This window comes from Cloeon dipterum, chromosome 1 (assembly GCF_949628265.1).
Source record: "Cloeon dipterum chromosome 1, ieCloDipt1.1, whole genome shotgun sequence".
Classification (NCBI taxonomy): domain Eukaryota; kingdom Metazoa; phylum Arthropoda; class Insecta; order Ephemeroptera; family Baetidae; genus Cloeon; species Cloeon dipterum.
Genome location: NC_088786.1, coordinates 9642108 through 9669951, shown reverse-complemented (window position 1 = coordinate 9669951; position 27844 = coordinate 9642108). Strand labels below are relative to the sequence as shown.

The following is a 27844-nucleotide window of genomic DNA, read 5'->3' as shown; positions in this document are numbered from 1 at the left end:
TTGCTGATCAAATTATATAGGAAAAATGATGGGCTCGTTTTCCAATGATTAAGTACGTGCTGTAATACACGATAGCGTCTAGAATTACTCTTTGGACGCTGACAATCGATTCAGATTTATTTCGCTCTCTGATGCAAATATTCACATGTAATAAATTTGCTCTCGTTTGTTGCAGTTCCAATAACCAACATGGTGGCGATCGCCGGCGAGGCGACCTACATGCCGTGCGATATCACAACGCCGGAGCCAATGGACGCGGTCGTGCTGGTCCTGTGGTATCGCGAAGACCTCGGCACCCCAATTTACAGGTGAGTGTGCATGCCGCCGCACCGCACCTGCCCCGTTTATTTACGCAATCCAATATCAAACGTTGCGCCATTTTTCCGCAAGGAGTTGTGCCACCGCTGTGTGTATTTATATTATCAGAAAAACGTTTTAGCGCGCAGATTGCGCAGCTTACGCGGCCGCCTTGCTCTTTTATTATATTCCTGCTCCATTTCCATAAATCTCGGCCGCGAACGTGGAAATGCACGCATACATATAAACGATTTCGCGCCGCTTTAATGCCTAATGCGCTGCAAGCCAAAGAAAACGCCTGCCTGCCTGCGCGAGATATTATTTACGAGTTGCGAAGTTTACGATTTATTCTTGTGTATTGTGACAGCGCCGCGCTGCTGACAACTTTCACCGAACTTGAATCTATGAAAGAGGAACGTGTGCGCCCCTTCCGTGCCGCGAACCAATCCTTCGCGGAATCCATTATCATTGTCCTCGGATTCAGGGGGGAAATTAAATTTAACGAGCTGCCTGCGCCGACATTTGAATAAATTGATAACACGCCCGCAGGCCCCTTTTCATTTTTCTAATCGCCAGAGTATATTTATTAAAATATCTCTTCGGGAATTAAAATGCGTCTCCTCACCGAAATGCAGCGGCACTGCGGACGCCATTCAAATTGCGTGCTTGAATTTTGAGGAAACGCTTCACGCTCCAACGGGTAAATTAGATCGGCTCCCGCTCGCTCTCGTTATTTGCTCCGTCGAGCTGACTGTTGCTCCGATAACCCCAATTTGTCCAGGCCACGCTAAAAATATTCACTCTGGAAAAGCGAAAGAGTCAACTTTTTATTTTTTTCGCAATCAATCATGCAACTTGAACGTTAAATCGTTAGATCAAACAGATTAATCAAACAAAATAAAAATTTAAAGCGTCATATTTAGGTCATGGCAGAAAGTAATAATCCTCATTTAAAATCAATTCGAGAAAGGCTGATCTATTTGTCTGAAAAAAAAAAATGATGAGTGGCAATAGGGAAAATTAAAATGAAAAATTATTTTTGTGCTTTACAGCAGCTATTTTGGCCCCTCAGGCCTCATCAACAGCATTTTATCCGCAAAACTAAATCCGAAAGCTACCGAATATACTGCAGAGAGATTTTGTTTTGATTCACCTGCTATTAGATCAGCAATCAGATATGTATATAAAATCATGCATAATATGCCGTTTACAATCACCTGAAATGAGCAAAATTGTCTTAATAAACCTGAAAAAATTTCAGGTTTTAAAAGTTGGTAGGTAGGCCTTAATTACCCCTGAAATTGAAACTCTTGAGGTAACATAAAAAAGCACTACTTGCAAACTTTGGAAAATCAAAACATGAAAAAAGTTAACACCCTAGTATGTATATTGACTGCAGCAACAAGTTTTGTTGTAATGTTAGTATATAAAACTGAAATTTTCGTTAGGAGAAATACAAAATTTCTCCGAAATAAAAGTGATTTACGTTTCAAAACTGACCTGTTTACTTTTAAAATAGAAATCAATGGTTAAATTTTTGTGGTCCATGAAAATCAAAGCGTATATATTGATAATTTAACTCAAACAGTTTCGAATTTTAATGGCAAATTTGTGGTGGTTTATGTGGTTTATGAACATGAAATTAATCTATGAAAGATATTGGTTTTAGAGGCTGGCAATTTAATGCTCCAGAATGCTATTGGTCAAGCCAAGCCATCTCGTTAGTGGGGCGTGGAAAAACATTTTTACAGCCTGCAAATGAATTTTTTGTCGCGGAAGAAAGCAATCCCCTACATACTCTATTTGAGTTCCTATATTTATTTGTAGAGTGCTTATAACGAGAGTGAGATGGCTAGGCCGACCGACGCGACTGTGGCCTGCGCACTGCCGCTTCCCTATCTCTCCCCATGTTAAAATGCGCGCACGCGGTTGGCGCTACAGCTAAATTCATGAAGCCACCCGCGGACTTATTGGTGTCAATCGAACGCGCACGAGTCGTTTTATCATATAACTCGGAACCGAGCCTGAAAACAAAAGCGCTTTCGAGAATTCCACCGCTGAAATCTGCCCATTTCCAGACAACAAGTGTATTTCACTTGTTGTCTGGTTGCCATGGTGATGCGTGCTTCGCCGACAGCCGCTGGCGCTCGGGTGCGATCGTCGCTGTCGGAGCTCGCAGCGAAATGGTTAGATTTCAGCGGTGGAATTCTCGAAAGCGCTTTTGTTTTCAGGCTCGGTTCCGAGTTATATGATAAAACGACTCGTGCGCGTTCGATTGACACCAATAAGTCCGCGGGTGGCTTCATGAATTTAGCTGTAGCGCCAACCGCGTGCGCGCATTTTAACATGGGGAGAGATAGGGAAGCGGCAGTGCGCAGGCCACAGTCGCGTCGGTCGGCCTAGCCATCTCACTCTCGTTATAAGCACTCTATTTATTTGTAACGAAGCATATTTTTCTGATTTATTTAGTCTTATAGAGCAAGCTGTGAATTATGTACATTGTTAGGCGTATCGTGCATTTCTTTTTCTTTTTGTACACTATAAAATTAATTGATTTATTATATTGATATTTTTTCTAAAGACGTTTCGATAATAATTAAACAACATTTAATTTACCTAACCTATTTCTAGTTTGCTAAACCCGTTTTTCAAATTCATATTGCCTTACTCACTTTTTCTGTTTAAGCCTAAAAGATGGATTTCCTGGGTACATTTTCTAGTACGTGTTATATGCAACTCAGTTTTTTCTCCCAAGCGTAAAACTGGTTAAATTCCAGTCCGGGCAACGAGCTGTTGCTAACACGACACCAATTTCATTAGGGAAAAATGCGCTGCTTGATACATTTGTAAATGTAGACGGCGCGCTGGCCATATTTCTACAAGAAACCCAGGCGTGAGATTTTTATAATAAAAAGAGAGATGGTGGCGTGAAAAATGGAGTGCCATTATTTTTACATCCGCGCGCGTGTAATGCGTTGTGTTAGTTTCTCCTCGTAAAATAATCCGCTCGCTCTGCGTATTATTTGTGTTTGGGATTAAATTAATATTTATGTACGAACACGCAGGCAGGCAGGCTTTTGCATTATTTTTCGCCTGGCGCAACTCCTGATACCGACGCGACGCACGCGGTGCTCTCCATCCAGCCTGTTTTATAATATTAAAAATGAAAATTTCGTTGCTGCGTATGCGAGCGCGGTGATAAATGGCTTGCGAGAGCAGCTTATCGCGCGCTGGCTTGCATTTTGCTGAACGCGCGGCGCAAAGATTAAATTTGAATTTGCTGCTTTGAAATGAGAGAGATGCAATTGTCGGCTCTCCCGTGGTGTGGTGAATTAATTACAAAAGCAGGGCAATTTTACACCACAAGGCAGCCAGCCGACTTGAAACGAAGGCCGCTGACTCCTATCTTCTTCTGTCGGCAATTTCCTTCAGTCAAAGTATTGTGCCGCTTCAGTTCTCTTGCCGGGAGATGAACTCCACGCCTGGATATTTTCCGGCATCCGATATTCGCCGGCTGAAACAAGTTTGCACGTGTCTTTCTCTTTATGCACGCTATATTCACTTGCATTATGCAGACTGTGTATTCCACTTAACCTAGCGCAGCCTGCTTCAGGTGTTGCTTTGTGCGCTCGGTGCAGCGTTTCGTGCTAAAGTTTCCACCGATTTATGATGTTGCTACCTTTTTCCATTTTGCGTCAGAGTGAAATAGAGATCATAGCTTCCGGCTGACGCTTCTATGGCTTCAGATTTGCTGTCTGAAAAAGGCCATTATTATGTGAATTGCTTCTAGCTCAAGATTGTAGACCTAGGAACGTTCAAAATTTTATCAGCCTTTTTAAAAGCTATGCTTAAATGGTGGATCTTGTATATATTCTATAAATCACTTTTTGGGCAACTTTTTTTTACTAATTGAAGATATTAATTAAGATTTAATATACTAAACTTTCTATTAGTTTTTAAATAGTGTAATGTGAAACGGTGAATTCCATCAAATGGAAAGTTATTACTATGAAAACTCTGTATTAGTGTGAAAGATACTCTTGGGAGGAATAACGTTCGTCATTTTCGTGACCTTGTACAGAGATCAAAAGGCAAAGCTTGATGTGATAGCTCGAATTATTTGTATTTAGATGAGCACATGTCGCATCCTTTCGCAACGTCACTTTGCACGCTGCGTGAGGCCGTCTGCTGGCGCTGTAAATTAAACTGCCTTGGGGTGGTTGGTGCACGAGAGCGAGTAATTCCAAGTGCCAAACACAGCACCTCTTATTTTCCGACGCCAGTCAGCAGCAAGCGAGTGAGTGACTCTTTTTGCTGCCGAGCGTGGTTTGTCCGGTCACAAGAAGTGCTCACGGCTGGGCGAAAACAAACGCAAAACCACACGCCACGCCACGCGCAGCTCACGCTCCTCGGAGAGTTTCCTTGTGAAAAAGCAGCGCCAGCAGCGCGATCCATTAGCATGCACCGAACGGAGTGAAAAAGGGAGCGAAAATATCTAGAGTTCTTTCTTATTCTTTGAGAGGCGAAAATTCGCAAAGGCAGCGGCCTGTCAAATTGCAGCCGACTTCATTAGCCGAAAGAACTTTGTCAACTTCAATATACACAAAGCTGGCAGATGCGGCACAGCACAGTTTAATTGAACCTGGCAGGCTTGAGAAATTGCACCGGCGGTGTGAATTGCAAAACTTTCTGACGGCGAAACTCTACTTGCCTACAGTGTGGACGGCCGGGACAAGAACTTCAGCCAGGCCGAGCGCTGGTCGGCCGAGAACGTGTTCGGCAGCCGCGCCTACTTCATATCGGACCGCAACCCCGCCGAATTGGGCATCGACAGCGTCAAGGTCACCGACGCCGGCACCTACAGGTGCCGTGTCGATTTCAAAGTGGCGCAGACCAGGAACTCCAAGGTCAACCTCACCATCATCGGTAAGTGGCTCTTTCCTTTTCTTTCTCTTTGCGGAAAATGACTTTTTCGCATCTTTTCTGCCTCGTAAGATGGTAAATTATACATTTTACGCTCAAAATATAATATCACATATGACCAGGTTATAAAGACTCGAAAAATTTTGATAATACAACACAATAAATTCATCTGTAATGGGATTTGGTGACTCTCAACTCGCCTTTCCCAAAGAGCCTTCAACATATATTATAATATATCTATCCTCCGACAGTGACAACTTCATTCAATAGTGCGACCATTTCAAAGTTTCTAACATGAAAACTATTTATAAAGGATGTGCATGTGGGTGCATGTACAGCTATTTATTTCGTGCAAAATGACTAACTGTCTGGTGGAGCTCTTTCCAAAGTAACTGGCGAAGGTCAAAGAAATATTAAAAGTCTGACAAGTTTGCCATTCAACAAAAAATATAATCCACCGTGTGTGTCCTTTTAGAAAGGAAGCGTCCCAAGGCAATCCAAGTGAGCATGTATACTCAGACATAACCATCAAAAGTTGAGCAAAGAATGTTATTACCCATCCGCTCCGGAGCCTGCTCTTCTTCTGCTCGTTGCTGCGCAGCGTGCGAGCATTTTCAAATTCGGCTCCGCTCTCACATTAATTGCAGACCAGCCTCGAATATTGGCGGCTCCCGGGAGAACGCTCGCTTTCGCTCTCGGATTGAAAATTTTGAGCCTCTCTCTCTCTCTCTCTCTCTCTCTCTCTCTCTCTCTCTCTCTCTCTCTCTCTCTCTCTCTCTCTCTCTCTCTCTCTCTCTCTTTCTCTCTCCCGCTGCCAACGAAGCTGTCTCCTTTTTTTGCGATATCAGCCGCCCTTCCGTCGTGTGTATGTGTCTGCTCGTCGCCGAAAATCAGGTTCGCTCATTACGTCGCGCGGCCCCTGGGACAACGTCTCAGCCTCGCCCAAACTCGCTCCTCTCTCTCTCTCTCTCTCTCTCTCTCTCTCTCTCTCTCTCTCTCTCTCTCTCTCTCTCTCTCTTTTATTCAATAAAACCGCCCCAACCCTTTATCTGCGACAACACCGGGCGTAAAATTTAATATCTTTGGACGTGGAGGCGGCGCTGGCGTTCGCTATTTTCCAGCGCACTTGTTCCGAGGTATTTGTCAAATTAATTTGACAATATTCCTCGCTTTCCAATAAACTGGCGCGCGGCCGCACCAGTGTGATTTATCGCCCGAGTAAAAGTGCCATTTGGCTGTGTATTATTGCCGAAGGCGAGAGCTAGCTGCTGCCGGCAAAAAGTGGCCTACATTTTCCCCCGCGGGCTGCATAATATATTCTTCGACTCGGGCCCAGCAGATGACGTCGAACGTAATATACGACTGCAAATGTTATTTTCTGCGGCGGGCAAAAACGCCGCTCGCACTCGAGGCCAATTGATTGTGTCGCGTCCGTGTTATGCACTTTAACGTGTGTTGCAGCAGAGTGCGGTGTGCACGCTTGTTATTCATCATTCTGCGGTGGAGCGACGCCGCCTAAATCAATCTGTCGCCGTGTCGCAGCGCCGCAGTATTTATTATATGCATCCGATCAACGCGATAAGAGCCTCGACCGAGTGACACGCCGTTTTTACCATACTCCCGGCTGCACCTCCCACCTATCGAAGTTGAGCTAACAGAAAATGTCATTACGAGGAAGTTTTGATCTGTACATTGCTTCATGCACTTTTGTAAATGAAAAATCTGAAATTTCCATTTTGCAAGGTGGTCAAAGAAATCTTATCGCAGGTCGAAAACAATCTGAAAACGACCCTAAGAAATTTTCTTAACTCTACGCTGAAAATCTCGAAAAGGGCAGTTGTTTCAAATGATCCAGATATGCAGTTAATAAATCAAATCTTGTAATTAAAACTATTTTGAGTATAAGGACTGTAAATTATAGATGAACGAATAATTTGTAGGCTTCCAATCGTCATGACATCATCTAATGAGCATGAATAATGCAATTTTAAGCCATTTGAGCCATTTAAACACAGCTAATCACAGTTAGTTTTGTGTTGAGTCGCAGTAAAAAATATTGAGGTTAAATATTGATTTTATTTGAGAGAAATGAAGGTCAACCATTTGTAGCGGCCAGGGTTCGCGTTCGAAGAGCCTCAAATTAAAACTAGGGGCAGCTTACGTCCTCAATCTTTCATCTCATTTATTATGTGTCTAAACTAAAATTAAAAGGACAAAAGTTACAGTCGATATATATCACAACTGGACAAACAAATTCACAAATGTCGAATCAATAACAATTATTTATTACTCCAAATCGGGTTCCGTCAATTTATACAAAATCCATTTGAATTGATCTCGCACTGTCTCTCCAATCCAGGTTGGAGAGACCACATTAGATGTGACTGCTTCCGTGCGAGTCTATTAATGCAGTGGGGGTTAAGGTGCAGTAAAGGTGAGCTTCACCTTTACACTGCCACCTATGACAATTACGGGAATCATCCCAATATTGATATTTTACTTGTAGTGGCGGCAAGGCCCCACACATTCATTCAAGAAGTTGTCCTTCCTATCCTCATCTCTCCATAATTTCTTAAAAATTTATGCGCTCAGACTCTCATTTAAGAAGGACACGCAGCTATGATCGATATCTCGGAGATAAAATTATGGAAAATCGTATGATACCTTTAACCGCAGCGATGGAAATTATTTTAACGTCAAAGTTAGTGGTCCTATGCATACGAATGAGTTAAGCCGGAGCACAGCCAGAGAGTGGAATGAAAAACATTATCGCTGCTGATGGCGTGCCCTCTTTTTACTTGGGTACGGTTTCAGGAGAAAAAATAATAGCTTCAGCAGCTTCATAAAATTTTCACATTAGCACTAAAAGCGGAGCAAATGTGCCGACCGTCCTATTATAGAAACAAAGTGTCCGGCAGCTAGAGCTGATAATTGCGCACGAAGAGAATGAAATGGCTTTTTCACATGGTAAATAATTTTCCTGCCCCGACACGAGTGCAGCAAGCAGTGCCTGCTGAAATTTGCACCCGTGTTGATCTCGGCAGCTGTTTACGCCGCCTGCGAGCACTTTTTCATCGGCAAATTGGTGTTATCCCAATCAAAAAGGCCGTGTTTGCCTCATCCTGACGCGTGTGCATGGTCTATAAATCAGGTTATCGATTGCTAAGAGCAGGTGGCTCAAGCGCTTTCCCATTATTTTGTCCAATTAAAGCCGAGCACGCGCGTTTGTGCATGATGATGCAGTCAACGCGCTGCGCGGATGCTGTGAGCGAACGCTACCGACCGACCATCCCCCGCCGCCGGTTTTTATTAAACATTAAAACTTGATTACATGGAAATAACACGGCCAGCCCATAAATATGAATGATGAATTTGCCCGCCCAGAGGAAAAAGTGCACACCAAGCTGTGAGCTTTTGCAACATCTGCAAATGCAAAATTTTAATGCACGTCCGTTCGTTAGAACGGATATTTATGTTTCTGTTACGAATTGGATAAATAAATTGTTCTTGTCATATAAAATTTATGGAATTGTTCAGATGCTGGTCGTGTTCTTGATTGTTTTGTATGTATCGTTGCTGTTCACTTTTCTCGCAAGGACAGCTTGTACACCATACCGCATTAGCTGCAACAAATTTTTATCGCAGCTATTATTCATGATACAATTTAAGCTATAATTTTTTGCCTTGGATCTGCTGTGTTGACGAAACAAGCATCTTGTGAAATTTTCTTTGAATGGTATTTAACAGGTTTTTTAAATTTACACCATTAAAATTCAAGAATATCAACCGTGGCACTTTTGTGTCATTTTTGTGAATTTGAACTGGTTCCCTTTGATAGAAATAATATTCTCTGTAGATAATGAGCAACATACGACACAAGAAAAAATATCATAATATTGCTCGTATTTCTAGAACCAGCAGATTTTAAAGAGCAACATTATGTATTAAAACACAAACTTGAATTTATTTTTGTACACAAGCAGGTCTAGGGTGCAGCATGTTGGACACACCGGCTCTCGTGACCGGCGTATTTAAAATTTAAATGTGAATTAAGCCATGAATCAGAATCAAAAAATTTAAAAAGGTATATTGCACATGACTAGCACCCCAATGTAAAGGTTAGTCAATTTTAGCTCTGAAAGTGTGCCATGCTTGAATTAAACACACATTCAAATTCAAATATCGCAGTGCCGCAGCGCTGCTGGCATATATTGTGCATCGCTTTTGAGCACAAAATAAACGAGAACAATGTATGACATTTTTAAAGCCACAAAAAGATAAATGAATGAAGAGACGGATGAATTATGCGACCGCAGCCCCTCTAAATAAAATGCGTGACGCAAGGAGTGAATTATTGGACGCGCGATTCAGGTGCGCCCTTTCCTCTCTTCTAGGCCCCGCGTGTCCGTGGGCGAAATGCCACTGTGGAGCGAGGAAGTCGTAAAAATGGCGGCCATTGTTGAGCAGACCGCCGTGATTTACACCTCGACTAATTATGATAAATTCAAAACTCACATCCGCGCCCGGCCGTTTATTTGCAATTTGTTCTGAAGCACGCCGTTTTCCGTGTTGATTTTCATATCAACCAACGCACGCGCTATGTCCTCGCGCCCGACATGAACACAAAGGAGATGAATATTCATTCAGTGACGGCTGAGTACCAGGCCGGCCGACGGCCGGCGTGTGAAATGGAGCGTTAAATGAATTTTTTTACCCCGGCAATGTAACATGCAATAAGCACCGACCTAGCTTTTTTCGCTACACGGCGCACACATTTTGGCCCATTGACTAGTGCTTTACATAACTTTGTTTGTGAGCATTAAATGGCGAAATTATTTGTTCGCACATAAAAGAGAGGAAAATAACTTTCCGTTAAACAGAATACTGCAGTACCAATTGATCGTTTTTCAATTTGTATGTCCATGTTTTCAAGGCCATACCGTACAGTTGGCAGGAATCAATCAAAATCTGGTGCAGCCAGACTGTGAAATTAGCTCTTTTGTATTTCCATATTTCATACATGGAACAAGATCAGTCTACCATTTTTCAAATCATAAATTAATACAAACCAATGGAATCCTACAAAATAATTGTAAAAAAAACTGGCATATTGATTTACAATTTTTGGAAGCCATGCCTAAAATTGCTCCAGTAAATTTATCAACCTATTTTTTCAATGTTCCCATATGAGACAGCTACACAAAACTGGAGTAATAAGACTTTGGATAAATGGATCAAATTTTTAAGCGCTTAATCGCGCAACTAATAAGCTATATGAACGAAATGCGTATTTCTCATTAAAAAAATGGCACCTTATAATCGACTAAAACCCATCTTTATGGCAATTTTCACCTGCGGAAGCAATACAAAACATTCCCACGCTTCCGAAAAAGGGGCAGGGAAAATTGCAGACTCCCTTTTCCACGCAGGAGGGTTTATTGTTTAAACGGAGAGCGTGTGCTTTTCATTCGGCAGCCCACGTAGTCCAAAGGACAAATTTGACCCGTTGAAATGTGACCTACCACATGAATTTCTGCCGCTCTTGTGCTGACTTGTCATTTCTCTTGATATATTAGGGCCCGGCGTGTGCGTCGGCCAGCTCCATCATGAAGAAGAATACCCTTGGAAACAGCAGCAGTGGCACCCTTTCGCTCTCTTTTACGTCGTCTGGCAGGCCGGCAGGCAGGCAGCTGTGGCAGAGGGTTTCAAAGGCATGGGGGCGAGATCTGCAGCGCACTTTTTGCTTGTAATTACTCATGCACGGCCTGTAAAAATTAATCTTATGACGACCGTAATTGCAGTAGAAATTCAGAGCGAAGTCTAGTCGCGTCGGAGAGGTGGATTCTTTGTGTGCAGCTGCGAGTTTCTGACCTGCAAAGCTGCTTTTTGATGAAAATCGCTCTGTGGCTTGCTCGCTGGCACTGCTGGCGCCGGCAGCAGCCGAGCGCGAATGCATTCGCTGGCTGAAAAATCACCTCATGCAGAAACGGCTGCAGGCGGAAAATTGGTTTCATATTTCCACCGCCACCTCACGGGTTCACCGACTCCTCCGAGTTTCATTTTTTTTCCTTTCCCTGTTTGTGTTGCCTGCAACTGGTTGGCGATAAGGGGAAAGCACAGCTGATGCATTTCAATATCGTACCTTGCAGGCGGCTTCGATCACAAATGGGTCCGAGTGCCTTTATTTGACCTCTTTGCAGCGACCTATCAAAAGCAGCGCCAGTCTCGTTAGGGAAATCTGTATTCCACCGTGCATGTATGCTCACGCATTTGCCCCTTTCAGCCAGTGATCCTTTCATTCAGTTGCCTGGTATTTCGTTATTCATGTTCTTTATTTGATATATAGGAATATAAATCCAGCGCATATCATTAGCAAAAGTACTCCATGCTTTTGCCAAAATCAAATCAATCAATCTTGTGTACCCCATATTCATTTTAATTAGCATAACTCACAATAAAAGTACTCCTTACTATTGGTTTTCATCAGAGGTTCAGCCAGCTGCGTTGCGCCGCGCCGCGCCAGCCAACAAATTTTGGGTCACGTGGTCAGCTGCCGGTCGAAGAATCTAATATTCAAAAAGTTTAGCCAAAACATAGTCCCCCGTCCCTTAGGGCCATTAAGATTATCAAACTTTACTTTAAAAATTTTATAAACCGCGCCAGCCTCCGACTCAAAATTGCTCGGCTGAATATATTTTGGTGTTATTTCTATTATTATTTATTTAGAATATCATATCTTGCTTCCAAAGTCTAGCAATAATTTTGACCAGTCAGCAATTTAAGTAAAGATGATTCTTTATTTAATTTTAAATTTAAAACAAAAAAACTTGTCTGTATTTTCATGCCTTGCTCAAATCTGAGAGAACCTTTGGATTAAAAATCATTCTCAAATTTCATGAATCTCGCATTTAATCCACTCTAATAAGCAATTAGGCCAAATCCGTGCGTACACCAATCCAAAACGACTAAACTTAATGAAATTTGACATGTTCTTGTGGGTCATAAACCCAGATTAAAGCTGTTCCAGCCTTAAAATAAATTCCGAAGTGAATGAAATGGCCTTGTCTTTTCAATTCACCAGACAAACAAACTGTGGTCCTCGAGCAGATAATTCAGAATCCCACACGCACCGTCGGGGGCTGGCGTGTAATTTAGCAAAAGGCCTTCGTCGGAATAGCATCGCATAAATATCCAACGTGACCAATGGTGGTGTCGGGGAGCAGACAATTTCACTCAATACCACCACACAGCTCATTTTCTTTTACGAGCGGCACCCGCATTCATTTAAAACGCCATCATTTCCAAAGTTACGCATACTCGACACGCGCGCAGCAGAGCGAGCATTCAGGTCTCGTCGGAAAGCAGGGCAACTTTTAATGAGAATGTGTGCGTGTGTTGTTACACACTTGTTATTATTTGACAACGCTGCTGCTACTGCTGCTGCTGCTGCATGCGGGTGGCTGCGTGTTGATCTTTGCAACAACAGCAGCAGCGAATTTGCGCATGCAGAACAAGAGAGCGCTGGCGAAGGCAAACACAAAAGACACAGCCTCTCTGCACCAGGGATGCAGCCAACTCAATTAGTGTTTTTCGCCCCTCCTTAGCCGTACTTTCGACGGACGCACAAGAGAGATTGCGTCACAAAGACTTCTTAGCTCGCTGCCTGGCTACTTCTGAAATTCATGCCGCGTGAAATTGCGAGACTGCCGGAGAGGCTTTTCTCGACTTGCAAACCGCGACCGTGGCCCTTCTTGACTTTTCCCCCGGCCAAATTAAAATTTGGACCTTTTCGGGCAGTAGAGCTGAATAAAAAGGCGACCCCGATTGCAATCGGCCGGCCCAATCCCGCATGCCAGACTCATTTTTCTCGAAAGGCTGTCGTGCTCGTTGGTTCGCTGCCGCACAGTTATCTCGGCTAATTTCCTTTCCATCTGGGCTCTGCGAGTATTTGTTGGCGGCGTGCGCTCTCCGGTGGGTTTTTACTTGAATCCGCCATCCGCCGCCGCTGCTATGCTAGCTGCTGCTGCACCGGCAAGTTGGCCTCCCAGTTGCCTTGTATTTCATTAAATAATATAAACAACAATTTAGAGCTTGGCATTAATGAGGCAGGCCGCTCTTTTTGCCCCACGACAACAACCTACGCCACGTACAAATTTATTCAGCGACGGACGACTGCCCGGACTGTTTTATGCGCCCACATAAATCTCATTTAACGCGCGGCTCAAGAGACAGTCGCGGCAACTGCAGGACCAAAACTTTCCAAATGAGTCCTTTCAAAAATGGAGCAGCGAATTTTTGTGGAAAAATTGTAAATTGTGACTATTCTTCCAGATTTTTAAGTTTTTAAGAACACAAAAAGTGGAGCTTTTATTTAATCAAGTTTTTAGTAATTAAGACTTTTGCATTATATAATTTCGATTATTTGGAAGGGTTCATGGTTGATGAATTCAGACAAAATATTATTTTAATTTCCGATGCCGTAAATGGAATAACTGTTGTCTCGCCTAGATTTTATTTCAAATAAATTATTAGATATTTTAAAATGTCTCCATTCCCATCGTAAATGTAATCAAAATTGTTGTTTCTATTAATTTCTCAAGAATTTGAATTTGCTTGGAGTTTTCGTCCAAGATTGTTTGTCTCAAAATAATTTTTCTCTCTTGACAAAAATATTTGCTTTAATTTTTCCTACCAAAAGCGTTTTCATAACTTGAAAATTTAAATATTTTCTAACTTCAAGTAAAACATCTTTAAATTTGTTAAAATGTACTCCTATTATTTGAGCCTGAAACTTTTAACTCAATATTATGAGATGATTTACACAAGCTTGTTCACTATCAAAAGTAACGATAAAAATGGTTGTTTATTCATCTTTTGCGAAAGTGGCTCTAATGGATTTGGCCGCAACAGCAGAAAGCTGAGTGGACGAATTCAATTTGCGGTTATTTTTATGGTGCATTAAACACATAGTGGAAATCGTGCGGATCTGGATGTGCCATTGAGTTTTCAGTTGATGTGTCGTTCTGTGATTTATTGTGCGCGCTCATCTTTATCTGCTCGCCACCCACCAAACCACCCACCCACCCTCATGGCCGTGGAATTAGTTTTCGCGAAAGAAGGCCGTCGCCACCGTGCGGAGGGCTGAAATATTAAGTCAAAGTAATGGGTCATTTCGCGTCGAGTTATATTTATGCAGGCAGCCCCCGCCCCCAACTTGGCCGTCAGACTGTAAAAATTATCAGCCGCGGAGCAATAAAAACGCCGTTACCGCCGCCTCCGCGCGCCAGCAAATCACTGTGAATTATTTTTGCCAACTTTTGAGTCGGCGGTGGCGGCGGCGCGCATTTACACTCGAAAAGAACGGTAAAAAGCGAGGCGGCAAAGAAGCAAATAGACTGTTTAACAGATAAGATAATGGCGTTTGTACACGCCGGAGTGGGTGTTTGTGTTTGGGCTTGAATAAAGACGTGTGTGCGCGAGTGTGGGAGCGGGTGGCGGGCGGCAGGAGCAAAAAGTGCTCACTCGCTCGCCTGCTGGCTTTATTTTAAATGAGGCCCTCTTTTTGTCGCCCGATTGTTTGCGCAACAATAACAACGTGCGAAATAAATGTTTATATTCATAACATCGCGCTCTTGGATAATAAAGAGACGAGCACAAACAACGGAGCGCCACAATTTCCACTTTTGCAAGCACATCAGTCTCTGCAGCATTGTTTTTACTGTGCCGGCTTAATGGTTTCGATTTTCTCCTGCCGGAATGATAATCATGTTTTGCGGCGAGAAGCCCTTGTGGCAGCCCTAAATTATTTCACTTTCCGTCCTTCCTTCCATTGCTGTCGCTGCTACCGCTGTAGTGAATGGGAACTCGCACTTTGTCCGAAAAGAATTTGTTCGAATTGGGAAATTCAGAATATGTCTGAATGACTGGAATGTGTCCGAATTTTTTAAAAGAAATGAATGCAAAAATATTTGCTTACCAAATATTAGAGTAGAAAATTTTATCATTTAAGTAGAGTTGAAGCAAATTCAGGGAAGAAACTGTATTAATTTGTATGAAAGCGCAAAAAAGGTAATGCAAATGTTGGCAATGATTTTTTGCACTGCGCAGATGATATTGAGAACGATTTTATTTACACGCGGTTGTTTCTTTAGTTAAAGAAATATTAACAGGATGCAACAACAAATGCACGCTGAGATTTTCAAACTCATTTTAAATAAGTGAATTAGCAATTTCAGATTTGATATGTATGAATCAGATATATACTTGTACAAGGCCAAGTTGTCCTGCAGAACCATAAATATTATTTAACACTTTCATAGTGAAAAGAGGAGAATAATTGAAATATAATTCTTCAAGCATATATATGCCAGAAGCTTCGAACTTTTTAAATATTAATCAATTTACCCACCAAAATTTTCATGCATGTTCCACTGCTCAAATTCATCATATTTACTATAAAGTATAAGAGTGATAAACAAGAGCATAATATAAGGAACGAAAATTCATAATTTCAAACAATTTACCTCTCAAATTCTTTTCGGACAAAATACGCCGCCCTTTGAAAACAGTTTTTTAATCAAACGCCGCGCCCAGATCGATAAACAAACGTACAAAACGCGCGGCTTCCGCCCAAGAGCGAAAGGGAAACTTTATGAAAATGATCGCCTTTTTGCGCGCGCGAAAGATGCTGCTCGTTCCCCGACCGCCCACCGCCGTCTGCTCGGTAATGTTGATACACATCCGCCCACACTAAATGGCTCCATAAATAAAAATGAGATTCGCGCTAACAACAGCACTCGGTGTGCGCGTGCGTTTCTTCATACATTATTTGCGCTCAAGAAAAATAAATGGCCCGGTTGCGCATTGAGAGATGTATCTTACCGGTTTATTTGATGATTTCTCTCCAGGGAGGCAAGAATTTCCCAGTCTGCCTTTTAAGCATCGGCCCGGCCCGGCCAGGGTGGAATGGCCCTAACCGAGCGTGCAGATGACTCAATTTATTATTGGGAAGGGTTGCCGAGAGCGGCTTGTTTTGTGCTTGGCGGGACACGATGATGGGCATCCTTCATCTTGAGGACAAATGCAAACCATTTGCGGCGAATTGATTTTTTTGCCGCCTCCTTTTCTCTCGCTCTCTCAGTCTCTCGTTTCAGTGCCGTGGAGCGCGTCAACCTTTTCCTCCCCCTGCACCTTTTAGCGGCCGCGCGCGCGTTTGACATTTGTGAAAAAACGAGGCACGCGCAGATTTTTTATCCACGCCCGGCTATTTTGTCTGAAATTTCGGCATGCGGGCTTTTCCTCTGTCACCCCGAGTGAAAATAACATTTGTCCTGGCCATGGGTGCACGCGCCAAAGACGAAGGGGTGCTCGCTTTTCCTTTTTCCCTTTGGATGTCACAAAGAAAACGGAGAAAGTGAGGGCCGCTGGATATTTAACTTGAGGGTGGCGCACATTTTTGTTCTTACTTCTCTATCTTTTATCTTCTCTACTTATTCTCCACTTCCTCTCATGTCCACAAGCACACGCTTTTCGAAATTATCTACTTAATTTTCCATTTAATTTTATTTTTAATTTGCTTCTTTAGTGCTTTTGGTGTAGACATCTTCAAAATCAACATCGATTATCCTGCAATCACCAAAATTAATATTTTTTATGTTATAAAATTAGTCATTAGTGTTTGTTTTGTTTGAAATTTTTAAGTTGTTCAAATATTTTTGGACGATAGTTTTACCGACAGTAACTATTGGTGCTGGATGATCAAGCTTGAAACTTTTTTTTCTGGCATCCATAGTCCAATCATCATAGCCTATATAGGTACGAATATAGTCCCAAAATGTGTATTATTACTAGTGTACGAACGTCTTTCAAAAGTTATTTTAAAAATATCAGGTGTCAAATAGCTTCGGTTGGAGACAAACATGCAGAAATTTTTAATCTAAAATTTATTTATAGAAATTTCGTTTAAAAATTAAATCTCAAAATAAAATGTGTGTAATTTACAACTAAAATCTTTGATTCAACAACAAAATAAAACATTTTTTGTTTTATCGCGTTCTAGCAGCTTAACGCGAGGCAGACGGTACAGTGGATAAATATCGGAGTACGCTAAGTAACTCCGACCGCACGATGTGTTCATGCATGTAATTTGAAGTTCTTGGCTAAAAGGAAGGAAAATTAATTACGTTTCTGCGCAAACACACACACACACTGCCGCTCCAATATCCCCACGCCGCCGCCGCCGCCGCTGCTGCTGCTGTGTGAATATGTGCTAGAACGAAATAACCTTTCTTAATGGAAGCAGGCAAAAAAGTGCGGTGCTGAGCGCGGATAAATTGCCGCCGCCGGCCTGCCCGTCGAGCCGAATTTCGATGCAAAAAAGCCAAAGGGTCAAATGATCAATCATCTCGCCGCCGCAAACACCAGAAGTGTAATTGAAAAGCTTTTATCCGCCGCGATGTGTGTGCGAACCACCTTTTAAATGATGAAAACCTCATTAACGTACCGAGTGGCTGGCCGCCGCAGGAAAATATAATTTTCCTCATCTGGACTGGAACACTGGTGGAAAAGCGGGATTTTTAAAAATTTCATCATCATCTCTCTCTCTCTCTCTCTCTCTCTCTCTCTCTCTCTCTCGTGACGCCAGGTGCGTGTTTATTTTCGCTAATTCAATTAGTCCGCAGCTGCTGCCGCCGCCGCGCAATCGATAGGTGTGTGTTTGTTTGTGTGTCGAATCGGCATCCCAGGCCAGGGGGAGAGCCACCTGTCACGTGGGGAAACGTGGGCTAATTTAAAATTGATACTTTGTTTGCCCAATGACAAATTATTCAATATCATTATGGCCGCCGGTGATTAATTGTCGGTGTGACACGGCCGAACTTTTGTTTGGACTCGCAGATGACGGTCTCTGCGTTACACCGGCGACTTTGCTGCTTCCCATCTGCGGTCAGCCGCAGCAGCTATATGGCCCGATGGAGGCTGCAGAACGACGAAGTACCAGCTGTCAAATCTGGAAATAAAATAAACGCCAAAATCACAGATCTCTCACTCTTCAGTGCTCAAAAATGTAAAAGGTAGCGTCGTCTGTGAAACATTCGGAACCATTTTCAATTTCAGAGTGATTTTTTAGCTCAAAGATTTATTAATCTGTGTATACCAATCCATAGGGTTTTGGATTTTTAGACGTGTTTTTGACAAAAAAATATGGCTATTTCTAGATGGTTTTTGGCTCTAACGAAGTGATTTTTTGGTCATTTTCTCGAAATAAAGTGTCTTTTTGTCATTTTTCTTTGGCCAATTTTGGCCAGCTTTATGAAGCAGAATCCCAGCAACTAGGCTTGTTGCTTGACTGGGTGTCAGTGTGGCGCTGCTGTCTCGATTTTACAATTAGGCAAGTGGTGCTTCGTCCAATCAGAGACCCACTCCGTTCTCTGATTGGTCGCTGGCGTTCTTGTGGCAATTATTTCTGCTAAGTTCTAAATAAACACCGCCAAATCAACTTTTCCTCTGATTTTTTGCATGTCGTTTTAGACAACTGTCAACCAAGGCTGTCATTCTTAATTCGACCTTCAAGAATCAATTGACACTGTCAAAAATTAAATTCCAAGCACTTAGTGCTTCTTCAAATTAAGACTTGATATTTTTCCATTGGAAGGTTTGTTTCAAAAACACCTTTATTAGTAAATAAATACTCTCTATCCTACCAGAGTTTATCTAGCAGCGTTGTTGTTATTGTGCAGCTAACTATACTAATCACTCTGGCTGATGCATCGTTTCCGCTCTAAGAAGTGCAAACAGCTGCGTGAAATATGCCTCTCGAGCAATGATTTCGCCATCTCGCTCCCGTAACACGGATTTATCTCTGTTTGTGCGCGCATCGCATCGCTAACAATAAAGCCGCGTGCGAACTATTAAAATGCACTGCTCCCGATAACTTAGACAAAGTGTGCAGGTCGGCGGTCACATGTCGCGTTTGTGCAAACAACTAACGACCTCCCGACCCATCCATTACCCATTATTTCAGACGTGCGCTTTAGCGTGACCCTATAACTCAAACACATTCCGCGGCACCACCTGACTGCATACATTGTGCGATACGGCCCATTGTTGCGAAATATAGCCCGGACGCCGCTCCAATAAAAGCAGGGCTAACCTTTCCGTTTTGCGAGAGCCACTTTCGCCACCCCCGCGCGCCGCTTGGAATTCCTCTCGGAACGAGGTAACAAAATTTAATGTTAATTACACGCCACCGCCGCCGCCGAGTCGTTCCAGATTATTTATACGAGAGTGTGTGTGAGAGAGAGAGAGAGAGAGAGAGAGAGAGAGAGAGAGAGAGAGAGAGAGAGAGAGAGAGAGAGAGAGAGAGAGGCCTTGGCTCTGGCTGCAGCGATAATTTCGGCGGGAAGAAAAGTCTGGAGATACCCTGCTTCTGTCTATTAAGGGACAGGAAGCACCCCCGCCTCCTCCGCCGCCGCTGCCGAGGTTGTTTCTTCCACTATAATGGCTTTTTAAGTGAATTAATGAATATTTACCTCTAGAAGGCGCGCAACTTGGCGGGCCGTGTGTACAGAACGTGTGTGCATTATACGCGGAAAGTTTGAAGCGACAGGCTGGTAGGCAACTTTTGCCTTGCAGCTACACTTAATGTAAGCCGTTATGAGATGCGATGTGATCCTGGGAAGCAGTTTATTCTGATGAGCCGCGTTTCCCGGGCCGACGACCGTTTCTCACGTGATTGTTCCAATGAAATTATTGCATCCACGCGCGCGCGATAAGAATTCTCTCTCAGCTCCATCTTGTAAATTGCAAATTACCATGTAATCAAACTTTACAACGGCAATTCATTTTATTGCGTCGGCTGCAGCTGCCATGCGATTAATAATTGAGCTGCAATAAAGCGCCCTCACTGCCTGTAGTCCGTCATAATTGAAAAGCAGACTTTCTCGAGAGTTATTTGCATACTTTTCCATTTACGGTGAATTATCGACCTTTTATCAGCGCATTAATCCTTTTGAAATGTCAAAGGTAATGTTCCAGACGTGGATGGCAATCACAGTTGTCGAAATAAAAATAGGTGAGTTATTTAGATTTTGCAAATGGGATTCTTTGAAGACCGAATTTCCTCTCGCAAATGTAAAACCCTAATCATGAAAGCCCTCCTGAAAGCAATTCAAAAAGTTGGTAATTCGAATTCTGAGAGCTTTCAAATTTTCTGCAAAGATGAAACCTACCAAAACGGCAGGAGGGCTAAAAAGACCACCAGCTGCCCAGCTTCACAAATAGGCTGCATTAAAGGCCAGGATATTCTTCAAACAAGGTCAGAAATTAAAAGGAAAGCTGCCGCAAGTTGATGAAATGATTCATTTGAATAATTGGCGAGAGCCTCTTTCATCAGCAGCGTGCGGAGGATGACACTGCGTCTACGTTGGTGGGACTGGAAATTCGACTTTGGCAATGAATTTGCAAGTTAATTGGCCGAGTGGGTTACGTGTGTGCGCGGCGCGCCGTGCCTGATTGAGTTGGCAACCTGGCCGGCGCTGTTCCAACTCGTATATTACACTACTTCCTGCATGCCCATGCTGTGCACACGCCTCACATAATATAAGGCCACAGGAGCCGTTATGACAATCTGTCAACTCGGAGCAGATGGTGACTAGTAGCAGCAGCAGAAGCGGCGGCAACCCGAAATTCCCTTGCAACCCTCGCCCCGGGCTGCGTATAATCACAACATTAATTAATCTCGAAAGGTTTCAGCACACGCAACCGCAATATTGTGCGCCTCTCTGAATTTTTACACGCTTACGCACAGGTTAATGTAATTGCATGCCTCCTGGTAGCCGGCGCAAACGCTTGAAAAATCTGTCTCGCTGCATCCTTTGATGCTGTGTAATTTTTTTATCAACCCGCTGGCGCCGCTAATTAACAGAGAAGCCAAATATTTAACATTGAAGAGCGGCCACGTCGCAATGTAAAGCCGGTGAAAGCTAGCTCCAGTGAACGTGTCTGTAAATCGACTTAAGTAGGTTGAAGTTTGTCGAGCTTTTCTATTTTTGCTCCGGCTGTTAAACGTGAATGCTGATCATTATACATTAGCATAATTAGGTTTGCATGTTTGTGGTTTATTAAAAGTTGGCGTTGAATTATCCTTTGAGATAATAACATAATAAAATTTACGTGAACTGCATACGTCTCCAAGGCTGACTTCTACTACTAGATGTGCCCAGACTATAAGAAAAGCTAAATAATATAAAAACAATAAAAAAGATAGAGGGTATCTGAACTGCACAATTCTTGAAATAGCTTTTCCCTTTGCTTAAAATATTCTCTAAAAATTTGTTGAAAGCTAAATTTTGACCTTAATGCCGTTTAAAATTGCGAGAAAATCGGCTCCAAAGTTTGCATGCTTATGAAGTAGTGAGCACTCTCTCCCAAAGGGAAAATTATCCTCGTATAGCCTCACATCGTAGGATAGATTGGAATGAGAAGAATCGAAATGGATTTAGTAAACCGAGATAGACGGACAACATTTCAAGCGGTGTATTTGGCAAAGTATGGAGTTTTGTGGTAGCTTTTGGTCCTGATTCGATTTTTTTCAACAGTTGGAGATAAATCGTAGCAAAACTTCACAAATAACATGAATATATTTTGATTAATTGTGAGAGTAAACAAGAACTAAAAATTGGATTAAATAAACCTCTTCCTGAAGCTAGCGCTGCCAAATTTTGCTTATTGTTATGATATAGAAATCTTCTTTAAGTCAGAGAAACGGTTGGACAAATTTATTTCCCATTTTGTAATTTACATAACCTGCCCATCAGGATTTAATTTTTCAAATTAGATATTCACCAATACCTAACGGATTCTGCAGCATTTTCTACGTTTTCTATTTCACAAATTTGTGATGCAAAAAAGAGTTTGTTTTTATCTAGATGGCATTTATTTGCAGTGGAACTCAAATTAAAGTCACGCGAGTCTAAAAGGAATGTGCATCTGTGTCTGGTCGACCCTGCAACAATGATAGTGCATCCGCAGTATTCTCTCCGTCGCAGTTTTAGAACCTAGGCAATAATTCCACGCGTGACAAATGCGCCAGCACTCTCGCGACACCGAACAGACTTTGTCGCTCGCTATCCTCGCAGTGTTTTGCAAAAGTAGAGCGAGACAGAGATTAGGCGTGAAAAAAGCGTCAGAAATCTGATGTCGAGAGCAATTTTATGTCTCTCGAAAAAGAACACGCCTTCCTCTTCGCGTGTCCTCTGCAGTACGCTGCTGCTGCTGTCTGCTGCACCGCTTTTCTTTGTTTTTACGGCACGTATGATGAGTTCGCAGCGCCATATCAGCGAATGGCAGAGCTGGCTACCGTTTTAGCAGAGCAGGAAATGCTCAAAGCCGCTTCTCTATGAGAGGATTTTTTGCTCGGAAATAAGGCCTGCCGCATTTGGAGCGGCTTAGGTGCGTGTCCGCATTGGCAAAAGATAAAACGCACGACACGAATGTGCTATTGGGAGGGAAGAATCGAAAAACTGGAAAGACGACCTGCTCGTCGAAGCAATATACGCTCATCTAGCGTCCTGCTCGCACACATCAATTTTAGCCAAGCTGACATCACTCATGCGCTGCAAATGGAAGAATACGTGCCAAGAGTGTAACGGGCGGAAATTTATGATCGCAGAGAAGTGCGGGTTGCACTAAAGTATATTTCACAGTGAATGGAATGAACTTTATTCGCGATTGAAGAAATTTGCTGCTTGGAAGGTGCATATGCTTCAAGACAGCCGTTTCTCATTGAATCCGTTCATTCGTTTGAGACTCGTTGGCTTTGAAAGAGAGGAGTATCAACGAATTAATTTTACATAACGGTATATTCTTCATCTCAGGAAATTAAATGCTTTTAATATCTTGATCAAGTATGTATCAAGTTTGAAAGTTAAGAAATTAAAGCTTATAAAATAACTCTAGAAAATTAAATTAAAAAATATAGGGCATTTTACAAGATTTACAACTCAAAATAAACCATTACAAAAAATTAAAATGACGAGGACTGTCAAAAAACAACTAAACAATAATTGTACTTATAAGTTAGTTAAAGCTACCTTTATTACTTTTTGTAATTCGAGATTTTATTCATTTCATGCGGGCATATCGAAAAAGGTTTGCTTTCTGAACTTTTAAAAGGGCATTTTAAAAAGACATGCAGTAGGAACAAACTGTTCTTTAGTTAACATAAATGTATTCTCTTTGAGCGAAAGATTAATTAATCAGCAACAGATATAACCGTACAAAATATAACTTTTTATTATAGTTTCCAGCGGTTAATTTTCATTTATCGAGAAATACATTGCAATGCCGATGCAGGAGCTACTAAACGAAGCTGGTGAGCGGTAATTACGCAAATAATTTATTCATCAAAGCCGCGACACCTTTTGTCTTTGCCAACAAGCCGTGCCGGTTGTCATAAATTATGCACAGTCTGAATTGCTCGCGTTTGCCGGTCGAGACAGACTGTTATTCAATTTTGAACCGAGCTTAATGCCGCGTGCGCGCAGCACAACGAGTAATAATTGTTGTGTTGCGCTGTTGCTCCTGCTGCCAGAGTGTACACCGCAAATGTAACGAGCGGGCGTAAAAGTTAAATGCCTTCCGAGTCGTTCCATATCGCACGGCCTCTCGCACTTAGCGCCACCCAGCCCTGACGGAATTGCCGCTCTTATCGGGCGCGGAGGAAAAGAAACAACGGGGATAAAGCAAAGCTAAGCCTATACCACAGAAAGGGGGAAGACGAACGACATTTGCATTCCAGCAACGACGGATTGAAATGCCGGATAGAAATCAGTGTGTGATATGCATGCCCGCACGACACGGCGGCGCAGCAAAAAGTCTACGCGGCTCGTCGCAGGCGCTATGACGCTGCTTAGCAGTGGCAAGAAAATAAGTTAACGCGCGTAACACTTTTGAAATTGAGAGATCCTTTATGTGCAAGCTGGGAACTGCAGCCGGGGAAAAGTATTGGCGGAGTGCAATCTAGGAGATTACAAGCGCATTGCACAAATAATGTCTTGTCAAATAAATCTTGCATGGTATGCACACAATGGACGCATTCTAGCCGCTTGCAGCGACCGGATGGTAATAAGTTTGCAAGCCAAGAATGGAGAGCCTGCTGCTGCAGACTCCGAATTAAAATAACGGATGCCTTGGCCTGAAATTCTCCTCCTCTCTGTGGTGCGGATGCGGACCGTTTGGACGCATGGATGCAACCACCATTACAAGCTGCTCGACTGCTCGCCACTTATTTATCGGCAGCCGCCATCAGATGGCCCAAATTATTTCACTGCAAGTACTCACGCGATAAAAGGATTGATTTACTGTGAATTAAATGGTGCTCGACTCGATTAACTTCACTCCGTGCAATTTTAAAACTATTTCCCAGGCAAAATATTGTGTTACTCAAAAACTATTGCGAGTTTCCCCACGGCTAAATTAATGTTTTGTTTATTTTGAAATATACCAAAATAGAAACAAAAATTAAGTTAAAACAATAGGTAAACACAAAATGTCTAGGAAGTTGCATGTTGGACATACCAGTTCTCGTCAGGTCGTCAGATCACCGAAGTTAAGCAACATTCGTTGCAGTCAGTAGGTGGATGGGTGACCTCTGCATGTCGGCTGCATAACTCTAGGCTGACTCGCTACTTGCTGGTTTGCACCTTTCCAGTTTCCAGCATGCGTGATTTGGCTTCACGGGACGAATGTCTAGCGTTTCAATGCAGTCCTCGGTGCGGAGGCAAGTGGCCCTTGAGTGGGCTGGGTCCCTGTGCGGCCTGGTGCGCCCATGTCATCCGTTCACGGTGTTATTGGGACCCGGGTTTCAGCATTCGTGCTAGTGCAGTGCGCGCCCTTCCCGGTCCTCGGACAGAGATAAAAAAATACATTTGATAATCTAAAATTCTAAATTAAATTCAATTCAAAAATTTCTACCTTCAAAAGATCTGAAAATTGACGATAAAGTAGTCTGCAAAAGCTCAAATTGAACTTTATTAAAATGAAAAGAATGAAGGGAAAATTCGGAGCTCATTTAGCAAACGTTGCAGAAAGAGGAAACCCGAGCGACCATAGTATTCCAGGATTGAGACAAAATTCGCAGACGTTATCAATTTCCTGTCCAATTCGGGCTAGGAATTTGCTTGCGAGTGGACCAAACTCAGAGAGAAAGGACGAAGCGATGAGAACTGAGCTATATAGCTGCAATTCGGCACTACTGTAACACGCTTTCACCTCTGCAGCCGCCTGCCAACGCGGTGTGGCAGCTTTCGGTCAGGCCGTGTTCGGTGTCGCAGCGAAGATAATACGCTCATTATTTCTGCATTGAATGTGCAGACGTTTCCTTGATTAGCGACCCCTTTCTCTTTAGCATCCAGCTCGTTTTCATATAAGAATTTATAATTATGCACATGAGAGCACTCAAGCATTTGCATTTTCTAGTGAGTGTGCTGGTTGCACGAGATAATAATAGCTTGGCATGTTTACAACTCCCGGTCTTCTGGCTTCAAACTGATTTCAACGAATTATGCAAACTATATATATACGCTTAGACTGGTTACTTTGCTTAAATGTCGACTTCATATTATCCTCTTCATGCGCATTAACTATGTACATAATATTTCATGTGCGCTTGAAGAGCAAATCAGTTTGCAGTTTTATGTGTGCTCAACAATATTTTTGTTCTAAACATGTCAATCGAAATTAATTATTGTTAAATATTCAAATTATGAATGCTTATTATTTTTCTGTGACTAGTCTTAAAAATAATGAAAAAATCGGGTTGAAATATTTTTAAAAACAAAATTAGCCTCCTTAACTTTAAAATTTCCTGATTATTTTCAATTTTAAAATTTAGAAGAAATTTTAAGATTTAGCTTTCACGTCTTTCACTTTCCTGAGAAAAACATTTTAATTTGAAAAAAATTGTGTGGCTTGGATACGTCATAATTCAATACAAAATATTTAATCGGCACGTCTAATTTTGTTTTAAATTGCTTCTAACTCGGTAAATTTTTCCCGCCAGGAATATTTTTATGTTAATTAAACTGACCTATTTTTTAAAATAGCTGGTGTCGGTTGAAAATGACACTGTCATCTGTAATTTAGTAGCAAAAAAATCTACCTCGTTACACCAACGACAGCAGCAGAGAGCCATCTTAACTAACAGATCTGATTAATCAAGTTCATCAGCAGCGATGTGGACCGATTGGCAGCAGCGGGTAGGCGTGGCCATTAATGAGCCGACGACGAGAAACAAAAGGGCGCATTAAATGAGTCGCACGTGTGCATTTGTGCAGCGAGAGAATGCGTAGGCGCGCCGTTTATTGGGGCGAGAGAGAAAGCACGTTTTTTTCTTGTTGGCTTTTGCGGAGGCGAGGGTGAAACACCCCGCGCGGCCCCGCTCGTCCGTTGGCTCCCCGCGCTCGAGTTGTAGCTGTAATTAGGGCAAATATGACCACGGCAAATTGCCGCGGGCGCAATTTACGATCGATGCCTTCTCTCCAGCAGCAGCAGCCCGTCGTGCTGATGACGACGCCATGGTAATTAGCTGAGTGCGGGAGCCGCTCTCTCGCAGCACCATCGCCCGATTTAAAGAAGCGATACATGGGTTTACGCTGTTTGTGCCACACGTGTGGCCACTTTTATTGCTCCCGCTGTCCACTGATAATCAAATATCCCGAGCTGAAACCATTGTTATAAAATTTCATTTCCATGCTCACCTCGTGTTTGAGGATGAGCGCGTGCTTTCAGTTAACTAATTGATTTTAAAAACTAAAATCTATCATTTTAAAGTTACGTAAATTTTAAAATTTTGTTGTTTTTAATTTCATCAGCAAACTTAAATTTGTCCAGTTTGATTTTTACTTTCAATATTTTATTGCTCTCATGTTAGATTTTTAAATTTTCATTTTTTATAAGAATATATATACATATGTTTATAATTAAGTGTTATTTTTAAACTAAAAACATTTACATTCTGCCACCTGATGCTCAATGATACAAAATATATTTGTATATATTAATTAATTTATTTTCACTGAATCATATACATTAATGGCCATAATAAAATGACGAGGCAGTTTAATTTTCAAATTTGTCTCCCATCACATAAATTGCTTTTACATAATTTTACTAGAAATGTGTTCCAATGTCATTTAGTATCAAGATTTTATTGATTAACCGTCCGAAAAAAACTTCGATTTTAAAATCGTCCTCTTTTCCTAATATTAAAAAGGGGAATAAATCGGACGTTTTTCCAGAAAACGAATAAAATATGTTATCATCGTAAAAGTTGATTTTGAAAACGATATAAATAAGAGCAAGTCCAAATTATACGTACTTTTGAAACAGAATGCTACAGAATTGGATCATATGGTCAGCTTTGCCCAATATTCCTGTAATGTGAAAATACCACGGAAAATATTGTATGCTCAAATTTTAATTAGTTTCTTCCCAATTAAAATTTAAATGTAAAGTGAACAAAATAATTTAATTGTGTTGTTGTACACCATTGGTATTTAATAAATAGAATAATAATAAACTAATTGAATTGAATATAAGCCTAAACTATATGTTAAAATTACGGTCA

At 42.1% G+C, this 27844-nt stretch overlaps 1 protein-coding gene across 2 annotated transcripts in view; it reads left to right on the top strand.

Moving 5' to 3' along the window:
* LOC135935522 (nephrin-like) overlaps nucleotides 1-27844 on the top strand; it is a 206446-nt gene that overhangs the window by 102132 nt on the left and 76470 nt on the right. For both annotated transcript variants that reach the window (XM_065477927.1, XM_065477936.1), the window contains exons 2-3: nucleotides 176-308; nucleotides 5015-5223. In XM_065477927.1, coding sequence (XP_065333999.1) covers nucleotides 176-308; nucleotides 5015-5223 — 342 coding nt within the window. The remainder of the gene's footprint in view (nucleotides 1-175; nucleotides 309-5014; nucleotides 5224-27844) is intronic.